General features: G+C 35.1%; 1 protein-coding gene across 1 annotated transcript; it reads right to left on the reverse strand.

Annotated features, from left to right (window-relative positions):
• Positions 1-8,664: 8,664 nt before the first annotated feature.
• Positions 8,665-24,521, reverse strand: LOC149945601 (cell division cycle protein 20 homolog). The gene is made up of 9 exons (XM_090176626.1): positions 24,386-24,521; positions 20,507-20,723; positions 14,291-14,478; positions 14,123-14,227; positions 13,493-13,686; positions 12,490-12,581; positions 10,933-11,149; positions 9,925-10,189; positions 8,665-8,847 (listed from the first exon to the last, which is right to left on the reverse strand). Exons 1-9 carry the CDS (start codon positions 24,432-24,434, stop codon positions 8,690-8,692), a joined length of 1,485 nt encoding a protein of 494 aa, XP_090032752.1. The 5' UTR covers positions 24,435-24,521; the 3' UTR covers positions 8,665-8,689.
• Between the last annotated feature and the right edge of the window lie 1,169 nt (positions 24,522-25,690).

Here is a 25,690-nt window from a genome sequence, read left to right on the forward strand (position 1 = left end):
TTAAATGAAACAAAAAACTTATGGCTACTTCGTAATATTAATAGAATAAATTCTAAGATACTAATATTAATAAACGTTCTTAATATGCCGGAGACAGTGGCTACCCATTACGCCCATGGTTGTTATCATCCAACTGCTGCGGCACGAATTATCTATGCATGTTGTACATTGCATAACATCCGTCGAGATGGGGACCACCAGCCAGAAGATGACGAATTCTCTGATACAGATAGTGATGGAGGTGAGAGCGACGAAGAAAATGGACCTAGGCGAAATCATCAAAGGCAAGAACGACGACGAAGGGCTATAGATGTGGATGTGCCAAACTACATTCCAAGAGCTAATGAAAATTGGCTGGCCCAGGGCCAAGCAACTCGCAATCTAATTGTCAGAAGGTTTGAGAGACCAAATAGATAAGTTTCTTGAAACAAAAGGCTTTTATCAAGGCCATTACTTCCTTAGTATTAATATATTATTTTCATTTATCTATTTAATGACACTAGAAGTTTGAAAATATTCGAACACGAGCGTAGTTGGCTAGTGTCGGCAACATTGTAATTAATACAATGGCTAAAGGTACACGTTTACTTGCACCTAAATTTTAAAATATCACAGTATATAACTAATAGTTTCCTTATCCACAGTCAACCTACTTCCTATAAAAAAATTAATAATTACCGGTATTATTTGAAGTACAATTGTAAAACTGTCTGATAATAAACCAACAATAGCGAGTATTTAAAAGCATTTTATTAAAAAAAATGTAATATTGTTGAAAGACACATATTCTTTTGGTTGAAAGTAACTGCAAAATGGATCAGCTATTCTAGTTACTGCATCAGCAATTTGACGAAGAAGCTTAATTTTTTCATGCTCAATCTCTTTGATAGTTTCACTAGCTTTTGCATAGTGCTCAGTTCGTGCCTAATATATCAACTCTATATATGTATTTTGTTTTTAAATCAAAATATTTTTCAAAACTATTACCCTTTTTTTAGGCCTATTGCCTTCAGGTGATGGTGAAGATCTCTTATGACTAGAGCTTTTGACAGTGTTTGTAGCATCTGCATCTGAAAATTTACATAATTAGTACAAAAAAAATAAGATTGGTAAATTAAATTAAAATATTACAAACCATTTTGTGTTGATAATGATTTTAAATAAGCTTACCAATTACAGACGAGGTTGTACGAGAACCTACTTCAGTTTCAATGTCTTTTTCATATACTGAAAAAAATGACTGGCCAATTGACCCTTTAATGCCTTCGGCTGTAGAGGTGCTAGGCAGTGACTCGTAGATAGATCTTTGTGGCTTCTTGTTCACTGAAGTTTGGTTTTGATGATCATTAATTAAGGGTGAACTATGTTGAGGAGGTGACCCTAAATTATTAGGAGAGTAAACAAATTCATTCGTTACTACGTCCAATCTTTCTGTGGCTGAAGATTCCGCAGTCTGAATTTCTGATGGTGCTGCCAGTGATGATACTGTCCTACCATTTCCACAATGCTGTAATTGATTTGGCATTAATAACTTGAAATGAAAATATTTCATTACAAATTGCTTCTGTATTTAAGCATAAAGTTGATTCAAATACTTACGAATGTCTCATTATCATCCGAAGCGAATCCAGCCTCGACAATTTCAGGATCTCCTTCCACACAAATTGGTCCAACAGAGCCAATAACCTACACTCAATATGATTAAGATCAATATCTTTGGGTCGTTGACCACCAACCGTTGGCTTTCTTTTCGCCTGCCCGCTTTAAATTTGGTATCCGATTTCCATTCTATCCATTTCTGAAAATAAAATGTACTTGATCATTCATTTCGATTATTATTTAATGAAAATCTATACATACTCGTTTCCATCTGGCAGCGTCTTTGTTAGGTCCAACACCGTCACTATTTCACTTTCAAGTTATTTCTCCCCACAATTTCTGGGACATTGGTTTTGTGAAGCTGGGGCTAAATTTCCCGGATACTAATTCTTTGTGAATTTCCATGAATTCTAACAGATTAATCAATTGCCTTTCGGTAACTTTAGGTGCACGTTTCGGTCCCATTTTTGTAAATTTAAATCTTATTTGAAGAAGAAAATCCGAAATACCTAGGCTAAACAATAAGCTAAGAAACAAAGCACACGGCCGTCGTCTGTTGAATCACGTGGTTTATTTTAACGAAATTATATCCGATAAAATACAGCTCTTTGATTCGGTCGTCTATCTCACGTGATGCAAAAAATTTAGGAGGAAAAAAAACCCTAAAACTCCGGTGGTAATCCCAAGTTACCGACTTTTCTCCTAACGACCATCCTATCCACTATGCTTAGAATACGAAATTTTTGATCGGTATGAAAAAGTCGCTAAAGAGAAATCGGTAAAATAGTGGTTAATATTTTAGTCGGTAAGGTAGCGACTATCTCAGAATAGGGCCCCTGCCTTCCACAAGGCATTGTCTCCGTTACGAAGCAAAGGCTTGTGGAAGGTAGAGGAAGGAAGAGCAGTGAGCGCTTGTCCTAGGCCACGTAGAACCTAACGCTTAAGAATATTTATCGGGTTTAAAATCAGAAGCAAAAACTTGAGCGGTGAATTTGAAAAACGGGTAGTACGTTAATGTTAGCTAACATGTTTTATAAGTAGTAGTAAAAGTGTTTTCTACTGAAAATCTGTTTTTATTTAGTAGTTTTTTTTTAATATTTGTGCTTAAACGCATTGCAATAACTTTTCACCAAGTAAAACAATACCGGAAAAGGTTTCATTCTATAAGTAGGATTAAATTATAATATTATTTAGATCAATATTCATTCTTATTTATAGGTTTCCCTTATCTAAACCTACAATACTTTCTCAATGGATAATTGTTGTAAATCGCCACAACTGGATACCTTCAAATCATGATTTAATTTTTAATGATCACTTTTAGTTCGGGATATACAAATTGTAAATGCCAAAAAGTGGGTCACGCCAAAAAACATTCCAACTCCGGTTTTGTTTCCATAGAATTAAAACAAGTAAAAATAATCTAAATTATTTTTTAATTTAATGTAAATAAATTACATAAACTTGAAAGTAAAATAGAAACAAGTTGGCAAGCTTGCCAAAATATACCTCTCCTCGGAAGAATTTGCCCTTTGGCGTATTAACTATTGGACACGGCACTCAACGATATTTCGCCATATTCAAAGCGTCCTCCAGAAAAACCCCATCCCGTTTCTATCCCAACCAGTAGAATATTTTTTTTTAATTATAATAAATATTACAAATGTTATTGCCTTAAACAAATTTTCAATATCAATAGAACAAAATCAACTTTGGACCCAAAACGTTAATAAATAAACAAAGCAACAAAATGGGAAATAGAAAATACAAAATTTTAAATTATTAGAACGCCTACGAAACGAAAAATATATTATTTTATAGACCAAAACCAACTAATTGTATTATAAGTCTTAAAATTCAAATGTATATGGAAAACAAAAGTTAATGCGAAAACCAAAACTTTATGTGAAAGCACTAATAAAATCTACGTGGGCTCATGACGACAACCCAACGAAGCCGATAAAAATCAATGCACAGAAAAACATCGTAGACATGAATTATATCCCACATTGTCAACAAACAAGAAAAATAACCAATAGAAAAAATTATAATAATAACCCAACCAAGTAACAAATTAATTAAAATACTTTGATTTTTCTTGAGTAATAAAAAATATATAATAATAACCCAATCAAACAAGGTAATTCCAATATTTAGAAATCCAGAAAATGACAATCCATATACCCACGGTAATGAAAATTGTAATAGAAAAAACCAAAAACACCTTACCGTTAACAATTCCCGGCTTATAACGCCAAAAAAAACCTTAACTGAATAGTGAAGGCTAAACAACAGCGCATACCTCAAAATCTAAATTCAACGTAACCACATTAATGAAAATGTATCACACATTTAAAGCCGATAAGAAAACACGTAAAATAAATTACGAAATTACGAGTAAAGTAAACAAAACGAAAAAAGCGCGTTGTATACTACTTGAAATTGTATTCATATATGACCCTTAACGGTTCAAAAGTACCGATAGACAAAAAACTAGCTTAATGGATCACCCAGGGGTTCTACCCCTTAACCCTCTTATCTCTGCTGATTGCGCTAAAACAAGATTTGACCTTTAAAATTTAATACGTAAACAATTTAGACTTTCAAAACTATTAATATACACTTCCGATTTAGCTGAGCTTATAATTATTAATGAAGCTTAACATGTATTGGGGGTTCTGTTGGCATGCAGGAGGGCCCAATGTGATCGAAAAATGACACTTTGACGTATACCGTGAACATTTAATTGAAATCCTGCCATTTGGACGTTGATGCGTTTACCGTAACCCTCAGCAATCGGTCCGTCCCAAAAGTCAAAACTGGTCACAATCACAAAACGCAGAAGAAAAGTTATAGTACGCCTGATGACGAATAGGGGGTTTTTGGTAAAACCTTTTCCCTAATTCCAAGAAACTGCGAACGTGTTGATTTCGAGAAACTGCTTACGCAATGATTACAACTTGCCCCTTAAATGCGAACACGTTGCATACAGACAGACCCACAGACGGAGACAGTGATTGTAAAACCCTATAGGTTACATAGTACCCTCGGAGAGGTAAAAACCGGTGATGCTAACGTCTCACCTTTAAATTTTGACCAAGGATCATTTCGTGTAGATTTAATTATGTTATTTTAATTTGAGCGAGATCTCCTTGGATTTAAGCCAACTTTGTTAAGTTGTTATGTTGAGATATTCCTCTCTCTATAAAAGAAAAACTAAGAACTAGGACTTGCTGGATTTCGAAATATTGTTGGCATGGACATCTTCTCAGATCTCCGCGAACATGTGTTTGATGCGGAAGTTGGAATCGAACATTATCGCATTAGTTTGGTTAAGAAAGTTATTAATTTATATTGCTAGCTCAGACTCCACAAATTAGCGAAGGACAAAAATCTAGAAATGAAGGGTCAAGCCATCAGACTTAAATTGTCCATGCTCATTTTATTTCAAGGACAATAACTACATACCTTTAGTAGAATCATCCATTTCATCATAATTCCATTTACTTATAATTACAATTTAGAATCTCAGAATTTTCCCATTACAAGCCATAACCACAACACCTGTATAGTACACTAGTTACTTAAGCCTTTGACAAAATATCATTTCGTCAATTACAATTTTTTTATTTTTAATTAACAGATCATCTGCTGCTTTTTATTTGGGTTTCTAAAGAATTAATTGACTTCTTTACAAATTATAATTTAAATTAACCTTATTTTAAATTATCACAGCTTGGGCCATGACGCAATCGGTTACAGAATAACTCCGCCCAAAAAACCGAGTGCGGCACGCGCTTAATGTTAAAACCGTTTCTAATTCAAGCCCACGCTGTACGCGGATTTTAGGGCGGAGTTATTCTGAAACCGATTAAATCATGGCCCAAGCGATGCCATTTGTTCACCGTTCTTATACATATATACGTTCTTGGATGTTTTCGACGGCAAATTGGATTAAGAATATACTTTTTATGGGAAAATCGTTTTACTATATCAATTTCCGAGAATGTAAAGATAAGTTAATTTAATACCCTAAAAGATTTGAATATCTATAACTAATTAATAGGAAGCTCCATCTACATTCACACTTTACAAGTAGCATATCCATTTTTCAGACGACATTTACATTTGAATTTTACATCTTAGCCTTTCATATAGTTATGGTTTTCAAATAATTATTTTATATTTCGGTCAGGAGACGGTAACCCTTCTTTCTACAGTTTACTCTAAGATACCTTTAATGCAAACGTCGGCCGACTGTCGGAAATCAGACCCGAAACAAATATACCGCTGACAGTCGGACAACAGTAATTTGAACCGTCTACAAACTTTTGACACTTACCCGACACATGGACTCTTAACCAACTTTATTTCGGCGCCTTCGTGCTACTGACTATTTTTTACAATGATCCCGGTAAAAGTACCAGGCAAGTTGGACGGCAATTCGATGTTAATCGCGTAATTCTAAGGTGAATTCTCACCAACAACCATTCCACCCGAACCACCTACAAACAAGTTGGCAAACCCAAAATATACCTCTCCTCGGAAGAGTTTTTTATTTTCAGTGAAGCGTAACTGTATCCGTGGTTCTGTGGTAGAACGCTCACCTGTCGTTCAAGAGGGCTCGGGTTCGATTCCCGGCCGATTAAAAAATTATACTACACCCAATGACAAAAAGAGGGCGCTTTGGAAAAACCTTTTCCCTGATTCTAAGAAACTGCGTACGCAGTGATTACCCTTTGCCTCGAAAATGCGAACGCTGGCCTGACAGACAGACAGACAGACACAGTGGTTGTTTAACCCCTCCTAGGGTACAAAGTCCCCTCGGAGAGGTAAAAATACAAGCGTTAAACGTAGCTAAGTATCCTCGTCGAATTGACGTGTTACGATGAATAACTTTAAATTTCCGTTTTCGACTAAAAAATGGTTCAATTTCTTCCAGTTCGAGAGGCGAAACGGGCTGTTCTTCTGAACTTTACATGTTAAATTCGGTCTTCTTTCGACTATTGGGTCTTTTAACATTAGTAATCATGGATAAAGTCATAATACCCTAGCTTTTATCCAATCATTAGGACTAGTAACCTTGAGCGTTCTGAGTAATATTACCTGATCTGATATCTAAGCTAAATCCGGAAAATCTGATCTGATATCTCGTCAATAATTATTCTGGTCACTTATCTGAAAATTGCTTGGAAGCGCCGAACTTTTCACACCACCCACTTCAAGCTCTTCCAATTATTAGTAAAATGTGATTCTAGTATATGATTGCTTGACTAGCATTTGGAAGAATAGCCATGAATAATAAGTATCCACTTTAGAAAAAAAAATTAAGTCTAAGATCGATCAATTATTGAACATTTTTAAAAAACCATCGCAAAATTTGACTGCGATTTTTGTTTCAAAGTCACATTTCCCAGCTTTGAGCTCTAAGCCGTTTTGAGATGTAGCATAGACGGTCTTTTAGATGGTTTCATCATTGTCAACCCGGCGAACCCTTCCAACATTGATGATATCATCCGTGATATTAAAAGTAGAGTAGATCCAATTTTTTACTACTTAAACAGCATTTTGAAAACTGGCGACGATGATAATAAGTCGTTATTTGGAATTAAAATCCAAATAACGATCTATGAAAACGAACGTGGTAGTGAGATACTAGTTGAAAGTCAAGCTGCTGATACCCACGTCACAGATCAAGCTTTGAGAAACTATATCAATGTAGTGTTGTGATAATTAAGGGAAGGTTCTCAATGCTCCCAAAAGCGAATATCTTCAGGGTCTGATGGAAACAATTGTGGTTTTCAAACCGACATTCGTGGTGTGGGCTGGTTTTCTTCCTAATGGTGCAAAGCTGTTCCATCTTAAATTTGGTGCCTTATTAAACGTTGCTAAAATTAGTTTTTAGCTTGGGGGTCATTCCATGTCAAATCGAGAGGTTGGGAGGCACTACCTCACCGTTTTTTACCTTAATTTTTAATGTGAATATGGGCTTGAAGTAATGACAATTCCCAAAATGAAAAAAGGGGGCTGATGGCCAATATCCGTTGCAGGTGTGCAATGATATGGCCACTAGCAGTAGAAATTTTAGTGACGCACTTTGAGTTTTCTGGGTTTTATCCAGAGAGCGTGGAAAGTTTTCAATTACCATAAAATAAAAATAATACAATGGAAATATACATATATACGAGGGTTTTTACAAAATTTGGGAATATAATAATGGGTCACAATTGTTTAGAATTATTACAGTTTTAGTGTTTCATATTTTAATTTTATCGTTTAATTTATATTTAAGATTAAGTTTAAATTTGGTTTAATTAATGAGTGAGATTTTAATATTTAACAGTACAAAGTACGAAAAAAACTTTATTTAAATTGAAACATATTTAAATTTTGTACGTTACCAGTGGTGAGCTATTAGCTTATGGAACGCTGGTCAATTTATGCACCGGACACAATCGACCGTGCCAACAAATTATATGTTCAACTAATCAACGAACACCGTTCATAACTAAACGCTTTCAGCGGACAATAAGTGAAGCAGCGGTAGATTGCGATTCTTCAATCATTCAGGCCGAGTGGTTTCGAAGGATGTTTTTCGAGCTAAAGACTAACTCACGATGAAAGAAATACAATTGTAGACCAAAATAACCTAAATAAATATAAATCGTTGATAACCAGAAATTTTTGTTCACCAAATTTTACCGACGTAGATAGCACCATTGAAAAGAAGAAATAGCCATTACAGAAGTTTAATCTAACAGTTTTTAAGAGATTATTAGTACGGATTAAAATGTTTGCTGAAGTGCGACCCCAATTTAGTGTTTATTAACGAACACAGTGACCCTATGTTGCGGTAAGATTTGATAGGCATATACAAATAACGTTCATGAGCTCTTAGCTTCTAAATGTGTCATAGATGATTAAATAGCTAGTCAAGCAATATGTTTTAACACATCAATGAAAATGGACCAATATTTGTGTTAAAATACACTTACTTTATACTGTTCAAATTCATATAATATTTAAAAATCTATCCATTAAAATCAACAATTTAAAAGCTTTCAATAATTTAGAACCAACGATAACATTTTTAGCGAATGCTGATGGCCAGCATATGTTTCTGCGTTCTCTTCTCTTTACTTTCAGGGGGAAAACATTTCCAGATACGAATGGTTTCGTCGGCCGAGGCACTCACTAGCATTTGACCGCAGTGGGAGAGTGTCAAGGACAACACGCGCTCCAGGTGGCCTGAAAGAACATACATTTCGAATTGCTTAGACAAGGGTGGACAAAAAGTGGCTTCATAAGCTTTTAGACCAGTAAAATATTTTCGAAATGTCAATTTTTCGGCTATTTGCAAATTTATGAAGTCTAGATGGCATTAAATTCCAGGAATGGCCAAAATAAACTATTTGGTGTGCCAGTACAAAAGTAAAAACCCAAAAATGTCGTATGAAATTGTCAAATTATAGACAAAAACTTCATTATTCTCCAGATTGATATACGAGGGGGTTCATTGTACCCATGTTACCTATTTCGCCGCTCCTGATTATAAAGTAATTAATCTTTGGGGTTTCAATTAAACAATATCCATTTGTTGCCTATATTTAGAACATTATTAGAATACTTATTTGACCACCTTGTTTCGTTATTCGACGTAATATTTTTTTGAAGGTATACCTGATTTGAATATTTGGCAATTTAAAATTAATAAATCAACTACAAGAACCTTCAACTATTTCTTAAATGGGTATTTACTTATCACTGACAAAGAACAAATCGATACGAGTGAGAACCTCCGATTTTGAAAGAAGGGCGTATTTTTTGGATTTAGCAAAGGTAACAATTTCTAAAAAAAACTGCTACTTCACGCTTGTCTATGCAGTAGCAGTCGTTATCTAATTGAGGCCCACTATAAATAGGCCTGTACATTTAAAACGTTGCTGGAATTGCAATAATTCGTTTCAAAGGTTTTATATTTGTTTAATTATTACAAAAATCTATGTTCATAACGCTTGATTAATGAATTTGATATAATTATAAAATTCTAAATAGATAATATAAAATTAAATAAATTAGTAGGCGGTAGCTTAAAAGAAAAACAGCGGATAAGGCTACCACCAAAGCCCAAGCATTGTTCTCAGCTGCCTCGATCTAGTAGATCCGTCGTTGCTTACACTCAATTCGCTCTTCCACCAACTGAATTATGAATTTATCAATAAACACCTCAGCACAGTATATAAGGTTAAACAATTACCTTGAGAAAAGTGTTTTGTAAAATAATAAAAACGACTACAACAACTTTGAGGTATTTAAAAGGCAAACCATGAATTTGTCCGAGAGGAGCCAGAGAGGGGTATTTCCAGAAAGCAATTTTGAAGTCTGGCGAGGCGTGGCAGGTAATGATTTCCTTGCGGTTCGCTGGCCAGGCGATGTCGCAAATCTGAGAGTGCGTGTCCTCCGCGTGGCTGCTTATGTCCTCGACGGAAAAGACAGGGTACCTCTCGATCACCCACATCCTGATTTTCTGGTCTTTAATCCCTCCTCCAGTTACCAAGACTTGACTATTCCAAGGACACCATGCTATCGCCTGAATCAATAAAAAATTTTGGTCTGAGGATAAAGTATCTGAAAAACTACTCTACGTACGGACAGGAGACATGTCTCCTGGTACGGATAAACGTCCTACTCGAGCAACGCGATCGTTTTGAGTTTCTAACGGTTTGTTTAAAGGATAGGTTTAAATAAAATTTAGCCAAGTTTATTTATTGCACTAACAGAACTACATAACACTACAAATTATCATCAGATATTACTTTTTAACGCAGTGTTGCCCAACAGGGATTGACTTTCAAAAATGGTCAACTTGACCTTCAAGACGTTCTTCGAAAAATATAGTAGGACTAAATCGACCTTTAAACCGGTGATTTATATACTTGAGCTTAGGCACCATTGCTTTGTGGTAATTTTTTGTCGCTGCTTATAGTCGGTTGTATATTATTCACATTAAAACTAAGCGGTCTAAGCTGGAAAAATATAGATATTGCCATATTAAACTAAGGGTTAGTAATATTTCAGCATGTTTCTACATTAGATAACGATAAATGCACCAAAATTTATCGGATCAAATTTACTTCCTTTTAGAATAGTTATTTAATTGAAATTTACAAATATATATTCTTGATAGGCTACCTAAAATTCCGTTGAAGCATGAAATGTTATTATTATTACATAATAAAGGAGGCTCTTAACATTTGTAAGGGACTCTAAAAAAATTAGACAATCCACCCCTTTTTATAGTATACCGTCCCAAAATAAATGAAATTAACTAACCTTAATGGCGGCAACATGAAAATCAGGAATTTTCAACAGGTGGTGCTGCAAACCTTCCCAGAGTTCGAAGGAGCCGTCACTGATTCCGATGGCGAGGTACTTTCCATTCGGTGACCAGGCTAAACCAGACACGATTTCATCGGTCACTTTCCTTTTTATCGTACTGCTCGATCCTTTCAACACATTAGTGTGGTGCACATTACCAAGGGCGTCTCCGCTTTAAATTGGAATAATGACCATGTTAGATAGTGTATGAATAATTTTTCATCTAGGACAATGGTGGGTAATAAGTCACGCGAGTGGGGCCCATTTTTAATCTGGTGAAACTATCCAGCAGCCGACAAAATTTAAATTCTCGCAAATTAAAATATTTGCGAGCTAGAGTAGAACTCTGGTTTAACGAATGGAAATTTAATACTTGACTACACCAAATGGCTGTAAAACTAATATAAATTCGCCCTTGGTCCAAAAAAAAATGTGTAGCGGTCAGCCATTGATTACATTGAAGTTGTAACTCACGGGGGTTAAATTCAATTAACGAAATGATAAATAAACAAATATGCACAGGAGTGAGACAGTCTTCAATAGATCTAGGTTTCTATAAAATACGAAAGGTCACTTGTCATTTTTTTCTACGTTACTTAGCTCTTTAAGATAGAGAGCACGTGCTGCAGTCGCGAGCCCCTGGCCTTCAGAATCTAAAACCCGCTTGCAAGCACTTAACTTGCGCTCGTGACGCAGATAAAAACATTACATACTTCTAATTTTGGTTCCTAATTATCCTTAAAAAATATTTCCCTATTAAATGGGTTTTTATTTCGGCAATAAACATTTTTACCTTACTGCTTTTACTAAGCAAACGTGTTTAGGGATATCAATTTGGAGCCTTCTTAAATGTTTCAAGGTAATAACATTTGTATGTTCATATTGTTTCTCTAGTTATGTTACTTACCTTCGGTTATTAGACATTGTTAAAATAATAACTATTACATGAATGCATCTACAGCCTTGGTGTACCTTTGGGGCATTAATTTCCAAAAAAGGCTTACTTAGGCTTTTTAGCAACATTTAAAGGGAGGCAGAAAACTATTTTTCGCCTTTACTTGATGAATTCTCGGTAACGATAGTTTCAAAGGTATCGTCAAAGTGCAGTGTAAAAAGAAAAATGTGTTATTTCGTTGCTTTAGACCAGCCAAATAAAAACAGCAGACTCTTTATATAGCAGTCAATCCCACGTTTAATTAACCAATTGCCACTACCACCAAGCAGAAGTACCCCAAATAGATTGAAAAAATGTTAATAATTAACGGTGTATTACGGTTGGTGCAAAATTTATTAGCATGTTGAAGACAAATTATTAGTACCAATGCAATGTGATTCTTGAAATGATTTAGCTTAAGGGAATCAGACTTAAACCTCAGACTAATCATCCTCTAGGTTTGTCCGACAAGGTCTAAACATCTAAACCCATTCCTAATAACATTTTAGTTGTGAATAGTAGCAGTAAGTGCTCTAATTATACCAAAAATTTGAATTAATATAAAATATCAGACGAACCTCGACAAAATGTTCTTGTTCCAAGACGTTGAAGTGACGTACTCCATGTGCTTAGTCACTAATCCTTTGTATTTCTTGTCTTTGCCCCAGAGCTGAAAAGGATAAACCGGTATCTAAATAGCGTTCCCGTATACTGATAATTTTTCTCTGAGCATGTACCAGTTTCGAAATCAGATCTGGGTGACATTAGCTGAGTCACCAGGGAACATAAGAGTTCCCTATAGGCAGTGGTGTAAAACATTTAATGGCCGACAATTATGTTATAACTCGTAAAGAAATTATACGGAAAATAACATCTTGAGATTTATATTCGTTGAAGCTGGATAATATTCACGTATGGTAACATTCCGCACGAAGTCAAGGCATGGCTCGATTTGAGAATTTATTCATTTCTCTTAATAGAACGTGTAATTAATTATACCAGTTCCGTAAAGGTTATAAATTCAGACGCAGATCAATTCAGTACCACATTTAAAAAATGGATAACACCACAAGCGTGCAATGTATCTTTTACGAGCTAAGTATTCAGCATCCTTCACTGCTAAAGTTATTGAAACATAGATTCACAAGCTCCCGTTGGTGTTTTAAAACAATTTCGAAAGAAATTGAACAATTCAGTGAAATTCAAAAACTTTTTGAGACATATCACGATTTTCTAAAAAATACTCCAAAGGAATGCCAAATTTAATTTAATTACGTTGTAAAACAGAGTAATTGTTTCTGCCATTTTGTGGTGTACAAATCCTCGGTTTTGCCGGGTAATTGGAGTCTTTTGATAAGTTAGAACCCACGAAGATACATGTTTCATTTAAATAGCCTAAATCGATACTTGTATATAAAGATAATATAAACTTTTAACATTCGACGTAGTTTAACCCCCGTCCGTTCCTCCGGATACATTCGCAACATTGCGGTCCTTAAGCATTAGACATTCCAAGTGTTTACACATGTAATTCAAGAGGGATTTCCTAGGCTAGAAGCGTAACGAGATGACGTTTAGTACCTTGACGAGGCCATTGCGCATAGTGGTCACCAGGAGGCTTCCTTCTTTGTTCCATCGGACTCCGGACATTTCATTGTCTCCTTCGCACTCGAAGAGCAGATCGGTCTCTTGCGTTTCCGGGTTCCAAATGTAAACTCGTTTTTGCAAAGCCGCAGCTAAAATTCCACTGGATCCCCAGTCGATGGCATTCAAAACTGCAGGAAAGCATTGCATATATACCTTTAATATGAACCGATAGAAAACTTAGAAGCTCTGAAAAACTAAACATTCGCTTAAGAAATAATACAGTAATATCCAAATTTTAATCAGTTTAGCATAATATATCCCTTTTTACATGATAATTTGAAATATATGGTCCACCTAAAAAACGAAAGAGCCGGCGATCGTGCCAGCTTGTTTTTCCTCTTACCGGAAGAAAATTAAAAAGATTGCAACAGGTAAGGCTGGCGTAGCTTTTCCGGGAATCACGAACCGGATATGGTGTTGTCAACCTAAATATTTTCTTAGTAATGTGTGATACTTCCCCGATTTAAATTAAAACATTCACACAATTCTTGAATCGAAATTCGAGAGAGAGTGGTATCAATATTTTAAGTTTACATAGTAAATTTTTCATTTAACAGATCTTACAAAAGTTATTGGCAATTCCCGGAGCGTCTAATACGTTGTCAGCGGAAGTTGGCAGTCTTCGAAATTTCGATTCTCTCGGCGAATGGCTCGAAAGATTCAATTGTCCTTCATATGAAATTATATTTTTCGTTACTGTATTCATTGCATAGTGGCCCTAGTTATCTATACCGTTGTTTTCTTCCGCGCACTTCGGCGATGAGAAGCGGAGGACCTTGTTAAACGCCAACAAATCTTTGGACATGGGCGACCTGCGTAGCGCTTCCTCTGGGTTCCTGGACAGACTGGACCCCGAGGCTTCTCCGAACAGGTTGTGGCTGCTCAATTCGAAGTCGTTGTGTACGCGACTCGGGATAAACCTAAAATGAAACGTCTCATACTTTATTTGGAAATGTCAGAGGTACACTCTGTTCAAAAAGTCTTTGCCCGTGGGAGATTTCGAACATTTTCGTCCGTCATTTCTTTTATAGTTGCATCAAATCGAAGCGGACATCGGTAATAGATTAATAAAATGTTTAGCTACAAATTGGCCAAAATCATTTTCTGGATAGATTTATAATTTGGCCTATTTTGGCCTAAAAGAGGGGGTGTCAACTTTTTTATTTTTTATCTCAGGTCGTTTTAAACCCGATTTTCGTGTTCTTCGGGGTGGATTTTTATTTAGAAAGTGTTGGAATTATTCAAATCGACGCATTGGTTCAAAAGATATTCACCAAAGAAGTTTTCACAGAAATTGAGAAATATCTAAACATCTTACCAAGCCATTTAAAATAATAAATGTTGACGGGTTTTGTCGCCATCTATAGTTCCTAGAAGTAATCATTTTTGTTTAATTCTAAATATTTATGTGTAGGCAAAGATTTTTAAAAGTTCCTCAAATACTTAAAAATTAAATTTTTAGAAGTTTTTTTTATATATTGAAAATAGTTTTAAATTTATTTTGCAAGTGTTAACTAACTTTAAAATATAAATTTTAAATATAGTGTTTATTTTAGTTACAAATTTGAAAAGTCGAGAAATTTTATAAAATTTTTTATAATGTTGCGGTTTTTAAACTTTTACAATTAACTAATGTCGCAGCAGCGCGTGAAGGCATCCTAAGACTACGTAAACAAATCTCCGCGCTACACCCTGAAAAGTGAGAGGCGCTTAAGGTAACAGGTTAAAATCGAAATAGATAATTGAAGGTAGTATCGTCTGCTATGCAATTTCGATGCCCCGAGATAAAAGTTGGGTAGCATTTTCGTTGAGCCGAGTTCCCACTTGCTTACTTTTGTTAGTTTCGCGACGAATTCAATTTTCGCCCTAGTAATTTTATGCGTAGGCGTCAGTCCGATTAAAGAAAATCGGATCTGGCGCCACGTTGGAATAAGGCTTTGAGCATTTACAGGAAGTTAACTAGAAATCGCCGGGGCAGCTCCAGACTAACTTATGGGGGGGGGGGGGGCACCGTATTGGTTTTATATTGAAAAACGTAAAGAAATAGAAACCTACAATCCCGTGTGGTATATATCAATTGTTACCCCCCCCCCTCCACGGTGCCGCCCCGGGTAATCAGCAAAATATGTAGCAAATACCAATTACAAAAATCTTAAAATTACGCCTAACGAGGGCTACGGCCGACTTCAAAAGTTTATTTACGTATTGTTAGTAAACACTTAACTTCATATGTGTTTAATACGTTTACGTTATCGTTAGTACTAATATAGGTCCTATGGATATTTGCTAGGCTGAAGCTGAGATTGCGTTAGACTGGTTATTTTAAAGGTCAATTAAAGGTCCGCGCCGAGTAGCGACTTTCGATAGCTCCTTTAAATCCATACACATTTACCCTGCTTGAATCAATATGCCACGATCCTAGCTCTTCTAAATGCATATACCCTCTTCGTAATTTTTCGGTATAAAATGCGCGAACCTTGCAGTTTAAGTAAGTGATTCAGCTTTAAAATGCCCCGAATCAACGAAGCCCAACGTTTACAAATTATTACCGTGAGGGAAAACGGTGAAAGTTGGAGAAATATTGAAAATCAAGTTGGTTGTTCGGAAAGAGGTGCGAAGAATACTTATTCAAGATTCAGAAATCACGGCAGAATTCAGGTAATTAATTTTTGTTTTAAAAGTAATCTTTACTTTCTCTATATTAATATTTATATACGGCTTTTAGGATTTACCAAGACCTGGGCGCCCACTGGCAACAGCAAGGAGAGGCGATCGAAATCTCGTTCGAGAAGCAACGAGGAACAAACATTTATCATTAGGAAAACTGGGGGATAGATGGGAGGAAATCTACGGCGTTAGGGCTGTGCACTCAACTATTTGGAATAGGTTAAAAGCCAATGGTCTTCGAAGACGCCGTGCTTTATGTAAGCCTTTTTTAACAAATCGTCACAAGATTCTTAGACGCCAGTTTTGTAACGACCTTCTGCGCTGACCCAGAAATGACTTACGGAGACTTATTCTTTAATCCGATGAAAAGGTGTATAAAAATAAGGTATGCTCCTGAGTTCTTTTTACCTAACTAACATTCGATTTTTAACAGACCTTTCAAAGTTCGGCGTCTTCTCCTACCGTTTGGATGACTAGAAGGAAGGGCAAAGGTCAAAGCCGGCCATGATGCATCGCACTCAAACCAGTGGAAGATTTTCTGTTTATGTGTGGTGCTGCATCGGTGACGGTAAAATAGGTATCCTTCATGAAGTTCAAGGTAGACTTAACGGAGCAAATTATATCGGGATTTTGAGAGAGGCCATGATACCATCGGCTGCGACCATATTCGGATTACAAAATGGTGGGAGGTATTCTTTATAAAACAATTGAGTAAGTGAAATGACTAAACAATTAGCATTGTTTGTATAGGTTTATTTTTATGCACGATAACTGTCCAGCTCATTGCGCTCGGATCGTCCAGAACCTTTTGGAAAACGATGGTATTGAAGTTTTGGATTGGCCGCCGAACTCCCCGACCTGAACCCTATCGAAAACCTGTGGTCTAAAATTCTCCAACTCATGGAAAAAAGAATACCAACATCAAGGGATGACTTAAGAAATATGATAACAGCGGCGTTTAATGCTATTCCTAATGATTACGCTAGAATGTTAACCGACTCTTTTCGTCGTAGGCTGACGAAATGTCAAAGAAGGAGGGGAGAAATGATTCCCTATTAATATTTTTACAAATGTAACATATAAGATAAGCATATTTATTTGCCTATTGTGATTCGAGATAAAATATGTGATCAAAAATATCGCTTTTGCTTTATTTACCTATTTGAAACGCGTATGGCTAACGCGGGTAGTTACATTTAAGAAAGCCTCCCACAGCTTTGGAATCTCAGTATGTCCCGATATTCCGACATAGCTATAAGGTTACTCTTTATATTCGAGCAGGGTAAATGTGTATGGATTTAAAGGAGCTATCGAAAGTCGCTACTCGGCGCGGACCTTTAATTGACCTTTAAAATAACCAGTCTAACGCAATCTCAGCTTCAGCCTAGCAAATATCCATACGGTCCTATATTAGTAAAAACGATAACGTAAACGTATTAAACACATATGAAGTTAAGTGTTTACTAACATACGTAAATAAACTTTTGAAGTCGGCCGTAGCCCTCGTTAGGCGTAATTTTAAGATTTTTGTAATTGGTATTTGCTACATATTTTGCTGATTACCCGGGGCGGCACCGTGGAGGGGGGGGGGTAACAATTGATATATACCACACGGGATTGTAGGTTTCTATTTCTTTACGTTTTTCAATATAAAACCAATACGGTGCCCCCCCCCCCCCCCCCCCATAAGTTAGTCTGGAGCTGCCCCGGCGATTTCTAGTTAACTTCCTGAAAATGCTCAAAGCCTTATTCCAACGTGGCGCTAAATCCAATTTTCTTTAATCTGACTGACGCCTACGCATAAAATTACTAGGGCGAAAATTGAATTCGTCGCGAAACTAACAAAAGTAAGCAAGTGGGAACTCGGCTCAACGAAAATGCTACCCAACTTTTATCTCGGGGCATCGAAATTGCATAGCAGACGATACTACCTTCAATTATCTATTTCGATTTTAACCTGTTACCTTAAGCGCCTCTCACTTTTCAGGGTGTAGCGCGGAGATTTGTTTTCGTCGTCTTAGGATGCCTTCACGCGCTGCTGCGACATTAGTTAATTGTAAAAGTTTAAAAACCGCAACATTATAATTTTTATTATAAAATTTCTCGACTTTTCAAATTTGTAACTAAAATAAACACTATATTTAAAATTTATATTTTAAAGTTAGTTAACACTTGCAAAATAAATTTAAAACTATTTTCAATATATAAAAAAAACTTCTAAAAATTTAATTTTTAAGTATTTGAGGAACTTTTAAAAATCTTTGCCTACACATAAATATTTAGAATTAAACAAAAATGATTACTTCTAGGAACTATAGATGGCGACAAAACCCGTCAACATTTATTATTTTAAATGGCTTGGTAAGATGTTTAGATATTTCTCAATTTCTGTGAAAACTTCTTTGGTGAATATCTTTTGAACCAATGCGTCGATTTGAATAATTCCAACACTTTCTAAATAAAAATCCACCCCGAAGAACACGAAAATCGGGTTTAAAACGACCTGAGATAAAAAATAAAAAAGTTGACACCCCCTCTTTTAGGCCAAAATAGGCCAAATTATAAATCTATCCAGAAAATGATTTTGGCCAATTTGTAGCTAAACATTTTATTAATCTATTACCGATGCCCGCTTCGACTTGATGCAACTATAAAAGAAATGACAGACGAAAATGTTCGAAATCTCCCACGGGCAAAGACTTTTTGAACAGAGTGTACCAATAATATTTCTCAGGAGAAAAACATTTAACCACGCTACAAACCATATAGCGAAATATGAGAATATTATATTACGCAAGATTTAAAATCCGCAAACACATTTATTTTAGAGATATATAATTATTGGGGGAGGAAAATGGATTGTCCCCCTGTAGATATTTATATGAATATGATAATATTATACAGGGTGTTACGGATAAGAGTACCGGAACTTTCTATATGTATTCTATGGGTCTCTATGAGTAAAAAATGTCTAAAAAAACATGGGTCCTAAACTGCTTCGTTTCAGAGATATGGACTCCCAAAAAACTACCCCAAAACCCGGACACAGCCTTAAATCTGGCAAACAATATTCTTCCTTGAACCAAATTGTTTTCATTAAACTATCAATTGTTGTTTATCCGTGAGGCGAGAAACTTTAATAACAAGTGGCAAAAGTTCATTAATGTCCTTTTAGAAGAATAATGAGTTTGAAGACAAAGCCATTTAATTTTATTGTAACGGTTCCAAATAAAATAAAAACATTTTGTCGTTACGAACGATTTTATTTATCAAAATTAAAGATACAAATTTCATAAGATTTCTAAAAGAATGCTTTTAAGTTTGTCTAATTCGTTCTGTGGTTAATATGGCCCGTACAAGAACGCTTATTGGGTTAGAAGTTCAAAGATGCAATCTTTCGTCTATTTGGGAAAACCAGTCGAATTGTTATTTGTATCTCTCTCCAGGTTACATGCCAATCACAAAAAAACTATGTTTAAACTTTGAACTTCTAGCCCATTTTTCTTGAGCCCGTCCGTGCAATAAGCGTTCCAGGACCAATGTGCCATAACAGCTACAGAACGAATTAGACAATTTTAAAAACATTCCTTCAGAATTTTTATGACATTTTGTATCTTTAAATTTAATAATTAAAATCGTATCACTAAATTAAAATGGCTTTGTCTTCAAACTTATTTTACTTCTAAAAGGACATTAATGAACTTTTTCCACTTGTTATTAAAGTTTCTCGCCTCACGGATAAAAAACATTGACAGTTTAAAGCAAACAATTTGGTTCAAGGAAGAATATTGTTTGCCAGATTTAAGGCTGTGTCCGGTTTTCAGGGTAGTTTTTTGGGAGCCCATATCTCTGAAACGAAGCACTTTAGAACCCATGTTAAGTAGACATTTTTTAATCAGGGACCCATCGAATGCATATAGAAAGTTTCGGTACTCTTATTCGTAACACCCTGTATAACGCAACTTTTAAAATCCGCAAAAACATTTATTTTAGAGATACATTATTATTTGGGGAGGATAATGGATTATCCCCCTGTAGATATTTTAGGCAGATTAATCTTTTCCCCCGGTTTTAACTTAAATATATTTGTAAAGACAACGAACTAATAATGTAGGCTCTTACACAGATAATTATGCAATATTTTAAAATCTATTTAAACCCTCTTTGTTTTAACTTTAAAATCGAATGCATACAACTGTTGTTTATCCTAAATCACACCAACTCATAGATGTTGTCCAAACAATTACCGTTAGCGAGTAACAACAAAATCAAGTAACAAACCTATCCAATCCTTTGGCCGGTGATAGACTTAAGTACCTCAAAGAATTCGGTGGTCGTCTCACATTTGGAGACAATTGTCGGGGCAACCCGGCGCTTCTTGGTCTGTCCGCGTTTCGAGCTTTTAAGCCCGGTGAGAACATTTCAAGTGGAACAGAAGTGGCAGGTGGAGTGGCGCAATTCATGAAGATATTGGGAGTACTATTCCCGAGAATAGGCGCTGGGATAAAATTAGAAAATCGTCAAAATATCTGAATAAAATTTTTTCCTATTTTTATTTAACTTTAAAAAACGCTATGAGTTAAGTACACACCAACTTTACGAGAGAATTCCATTTTCTGAGGAAAATAACCTTGGGGGTTGAACTTCCAGTCAAATGTTATCTTAAGACTAACGTTTACAAAATATTTATAACAGCGCGTGACGTGAGATATCAAACCCGCGACACCAAAAACCGAAAATGTGCAAGAGGAATAGAATCTTTAGCTTTGCAATGAGCATTGCTGAAGACACTTAGTCGGAATGATTTCAGGCCACAACTACAGGCACTAACCAAGAGAGCAGAATGCCCCAAAATTAAACAATACTTACCAAGAAGTAGCCAAATTTAAGTTATAATTTTAGGGTTTATTTACAGAGGAAATTGTTTTTATAAAAATAGCATTACATTTAAGCAATTTTATAAATGTTGATTTAAAGTGAGAGTAAAAAAACCATGCTGTAGCGTCACTTCTATTTCTGGGGGATGACGACACCATCTCGATATTTTTTTTAATTTATTGGTACGCTAGTTAATACATTACAAAATTTGATCATATATTGTATCTCCCCAGTGGTCACATGAGCAAAATTGCTCGTGCGTGGCCGGGGATAAAGTAGTACTTATATTTTAAGGTTGGTTCAATTCAGAGGTCATATACATCATTCAAATTAAGTTTACCAGAATCATTATATTGCTACTGTACAAAAATCACATTTTTATAATCCATAAAGTTGTAGAGATTTGTAATGCTTAAGGATATCCACCACGTTATAATTTTTTTTTAAATATTTTATAGTTAGGACATGGTTTTAAACTTTTTTCCATGTAGTTTCTACATTTCTGGTATTATAGTTAATACTGGGTGGTATGTTTTTATTTTTCATATCATACGCATAAAGTAATATAATTTTCGAATATAATTGTCTAACCGAGAAAACCTTTAAGTCGTTATATAATACAAAACTAGACTAAGGTTATTTCTTTATAAACAAATTCTTTATATTTTTCATTGAATTTTTTCTAACATTTCAATATACGTATAATATTTACCTCCCCAGCCAATAATTCCATACATCAAAATAGATTGCACAATCGCATAGTATACAATTTTCAACCATGAGAGCATTAGAAAATTTCTTAACTCGTAAAACTTAGGTAAGCTCATACGTAATTTTTAACTATATTTATTTGATAGTCCCATTTTAAGTTGGCATCTATTATAATACCTAGATATTTAATATTAAACACTCAAGTTTTAAACAATCGTTACTACAACTACAATTTAAGCAAGTACCATTGTAGTGATTTGTAAGTCCAAATTAATTGAGGGATGACCTCTAGCCGAGAAACAGATATATTTAGTTTTGATTACATTTAAGGTTAGTAAGTTAACATTTAACAGATCATATATGACATTTAGACCATTTTGGGCTAGTTTGTATACTTCTAAACATGTTTCTCCTTCAAAAAGCAATGTTGTATCATCAAATGATATTAATTCACCGTTTAAGTTTGTCTCACAAAGGTCATTTATGTACACGAGGAACAGTACTGGACCTTTTACACTATTAGTTCTAGCAGAAGACTGTATTATAGCTACTACGAAAGACGTATCCATTTAGACCATTAAAAAACATGTACCAACGCAGGCTCGATGCCGATTTCTTTGGGCGCCAATTTTACGCCAATCTTGACATTTATCCCAACGATAGTTTGTAAAAGTTTAATTTCATGTACTTCACAGAAGAATTAATTTTACCAACAATATTACTAACTGTTAAGAGCGCCCTCTATAGAAATAATTGGGCGTTACAGCGACCCGTCACACAGACCGATTCCAGAAACACGAGACGCTTTGAGATAGCATCCCTCGAGACATTTTCGTGCGTGCGCAGATGTAACTATTTAGTTTCCATAGTTCCATTATTTTATACTTTTTGTTGTTTAACGCAATTTTTTATTGAACGATAAGGTGTCCACTAAAAACGATCCAGAGCTAATAATCGAAAAGCTATTTTTTCGAGGAATTCCATATTTTCGATCTCATAGCAAGTACCGGCCCGAGGCAAATTTTAGGATGGAGCGAGATCAGATTATGGCACCCCCCTTGTCCACAAGGCCATACAATATCCATCTCGAGAACCGTTGAGCTTCGAGATTCAGTTCAAATTAGGAAGGTGTGCGCCATCGTATTTTATGTCCGAGTGACTTTGAAACGATGTAAATTAGCCGATAGGAAGCGCACAAAATAAACATCCAAAACAAGGTCATAAATAAAAATTTCCAAGAGATCATGATTAGGTGTTAATAATTTAGAAAGTGCTTGTGCTACGGCATCGATATATATAGGACAAATTCTATCTTGGGCTTTAAAAATTCGGTTGACCTCGAAGCACGTCTTCAAGGTAATTCAACATGTATATAAAAACCGCTAAGATAAGAAGGTCGGTTCCAATTCGAAAAATGTGTGCCGTCACGTTTTAGGTCTAAATTGATTTTTACCAACCTAATTTGAGCTTAATTTAATTAAGTATTTATCTTGATAGTTGGTCATTGAACATTTTTATTTATCACGGTCTTGTTTTGGGTTTTTATATTTTTGGCTTACTATTGGTCCATTAACATCGGTTCAGAGCCACTTAAACGTTAAATGCGATGGCGTACACCTTTCTTATTGTAACGGAGTCGCTAAGCCCAAAGATTATCTACATAGATTATAAATTACTTTTGAGGATATTTACATTTAAAACAAAATTGTAAAAAATGTGATTTATACTAACCTTCTTTGAAGTTTAATACCAAAAAATTACAGTATGCGATTTATTCTATCCTTCAAAACTTCTAAACATCTAGTATCCCTTACTTCATAAATTAATTTAACATTTATTAACATAAAACCTGGAAATAGGAAATTTAGGCGAGCTCAAAAAGTCATAGGCATTCGCAAAATGAATTATGGTAGTTGGTTTACATAGCCAATGGGCCCACCAAAATATTTCCAACGAAATTAAATGCGCGTGACTAGGAATAATTTTAAAACGTAGGACGAAAACATGAGGAAATTTAAAGTGCTTATCATTTAAAAGACCGGCGTCGTTACCAATCTTGGTATTATTTAAAACGTTAAAACTCTAGGTATTAATTAAAACATTAGTAAAAAAGTCCAGCCACAACTAATTTAAATTACCTCGTGGCGTTTCTTGTTCAAGTTGCTTTGGTGCGGGAGGGGGGGGGGGGAATGGAAATTTCTTAAGAGTTTTTCATAAAGGTTTTTAAACGTAGTTTATTTCCGCAAGTCAATTTTTTAGGTCTTCAAATTCGGAAAATTTAAATGCAATTAAATACTAGTGACACTAGCCCTGAAAAATCATAGTTCCATTTCCTTGAGCCGTTATAAGGCGACTTTAACTAGGAACTCGTCTATTTAAACAAATGTTCTTAAAAATTAAAATTATCAAGAAAAATAATTACCAAATATCAAGTAAATAGTAGTCGATTAATTTATTCTTTAAATCTAAATTGACTGAACAACGTATGGCATTTCACTAACAGAAGAACCTCCTGATGTCACCACACATAAAGAACGCTACAGTTACGAATTCAATAAAAATAAATCTTACCGGTGGTTTTAATTCGCAACCCGAGAATATTCCTGTTCACCATGGCCATAATTCCAAAATACAAACGTATCACGGTAAGTTCCCAGCTTAATACTACTTAAGAAGAAGCTTGAGGTTCACCAAAACGCGATTAAGCACTGAAAGTACCCGCTCAAGTGTTTCTGCGGTATCCGAGAGAGATCCGCTATGCAGAGTATACACCAAATAAATAACTAAGGTTCAAATTCCTGTGGTAGATGGTTTTTTTAATCTCAGCGCCCTTGGTCTAAATTTTCATTGCACAGAGTAAATAATGATAAAGTAGCGACACAGTATGTGGTTACCCACCAACTAACAATTGGAAGAGCAAAACATTAATTTCGCTTTAACGTCGCAAATTCAGATGTGTGGCTTTCCGTAATACATAAATATTTCGTTAAAAAGTACAAATGACTTTAAAAAATCTTTTTTGAACTATCATGATAATATAATACCTTCAGACGTATTCTGCATGGCCCCTGTTGGCAAGAGGGGAACCGCCATCTTGCTTAAGAAGCTCCGGTTGGCTGAAATACACCGGTAACACTTATCTCCCCCCCCCCCCTTCAAGCCTTCTTGCTTTGGCCCTTCTATTGGCTTATCACAACATTTCTATGACGCAAATATTATTATAAAATAATAAGCAGCTAGGTTAATGTCCCAGGCACCACCTTAGGCCTAAGTTATCCAGCGACTTTCATGGCCTGGACAAAGCTATAACTTAGTAGTCTGTTTATTTTCAGTTCCCAGCTTAGTGGCCTGCCATCTATTTGTGACCTTTAAAAATAAATATCATTTTATTCGACATCTATTTGTTATTTAAAAAAATAATTAACAAGTTAATTAGTTATGAATATCTATTTTTGTTAGAATTATTTATAATATTAACTATGTAAAAATTAAAGGTTTTTATTACATAAAAATTATTTAAGTATTACTCTTTTAATTATGTATAATTAACATGCAATAATGGTGCTACTATTTTCAATTTGCCATTTATTTAATCCAATTAAATCGTTGTTATACAATAGTTTAAAAAAATTAACACCATTACAAAACACAAAATCAATTTTTAGTATGTTGTGACCATTTATGGTATAATTTTGTCTATTTAAAACCACGTTAAAAAAGTCTTCTTTGGTAGGTATTGATTATTTCAGATGAAAAAACCAATATTCTGGTATCAAAGATGGAAGAACAACACTTTTCAGAACTTCAACAACATAAAGTGCATTACATATCTTAATGTTCTAATTAATTAAAAAACCACCAGTTAATTAAAGAATG

The sequence above is a fragment of the Leiobunum rupestre genome, chromosome 5, assembly GCF_980474605.1.
Source record: "Leiobunum rupestre chromosome 5, qqLeiRupe1.1.hap1, whole genome shotgun sequence".
Classification (NCBI taxonomy): Eukaryota; Metazoa; Arthropoda; class Arachnida; order Opiliones; family Sclerosomatidae; genus Leiobunum; species Leiobunum rupestre.

Excerpts from the sequence above, each read along its gene's own strand:
- LOC149945601 (XM_090176626.1), bottom strand. The coding sequence starts at position 24,434 with ATGGCCATGGTGAACAGGAATATTCTCGGGTTGCGAATTAAAACCACC. Across the intron at positions 20,724-24,385 it reads GTTGCGAATTAAAACCACCG|CGCCTATTCTCGGGAATAGT; the intron begins GTAAGATTTATT and ends ATTTTATCCCAG. Across the intron at positions 10,190-10,932 it reads TTCATGTTGCCGCCATTAAG|GCGATAGCATGGTGTCCTTG; the intron begins GTTAGTTAATTT and ends TTATTGATTCAG.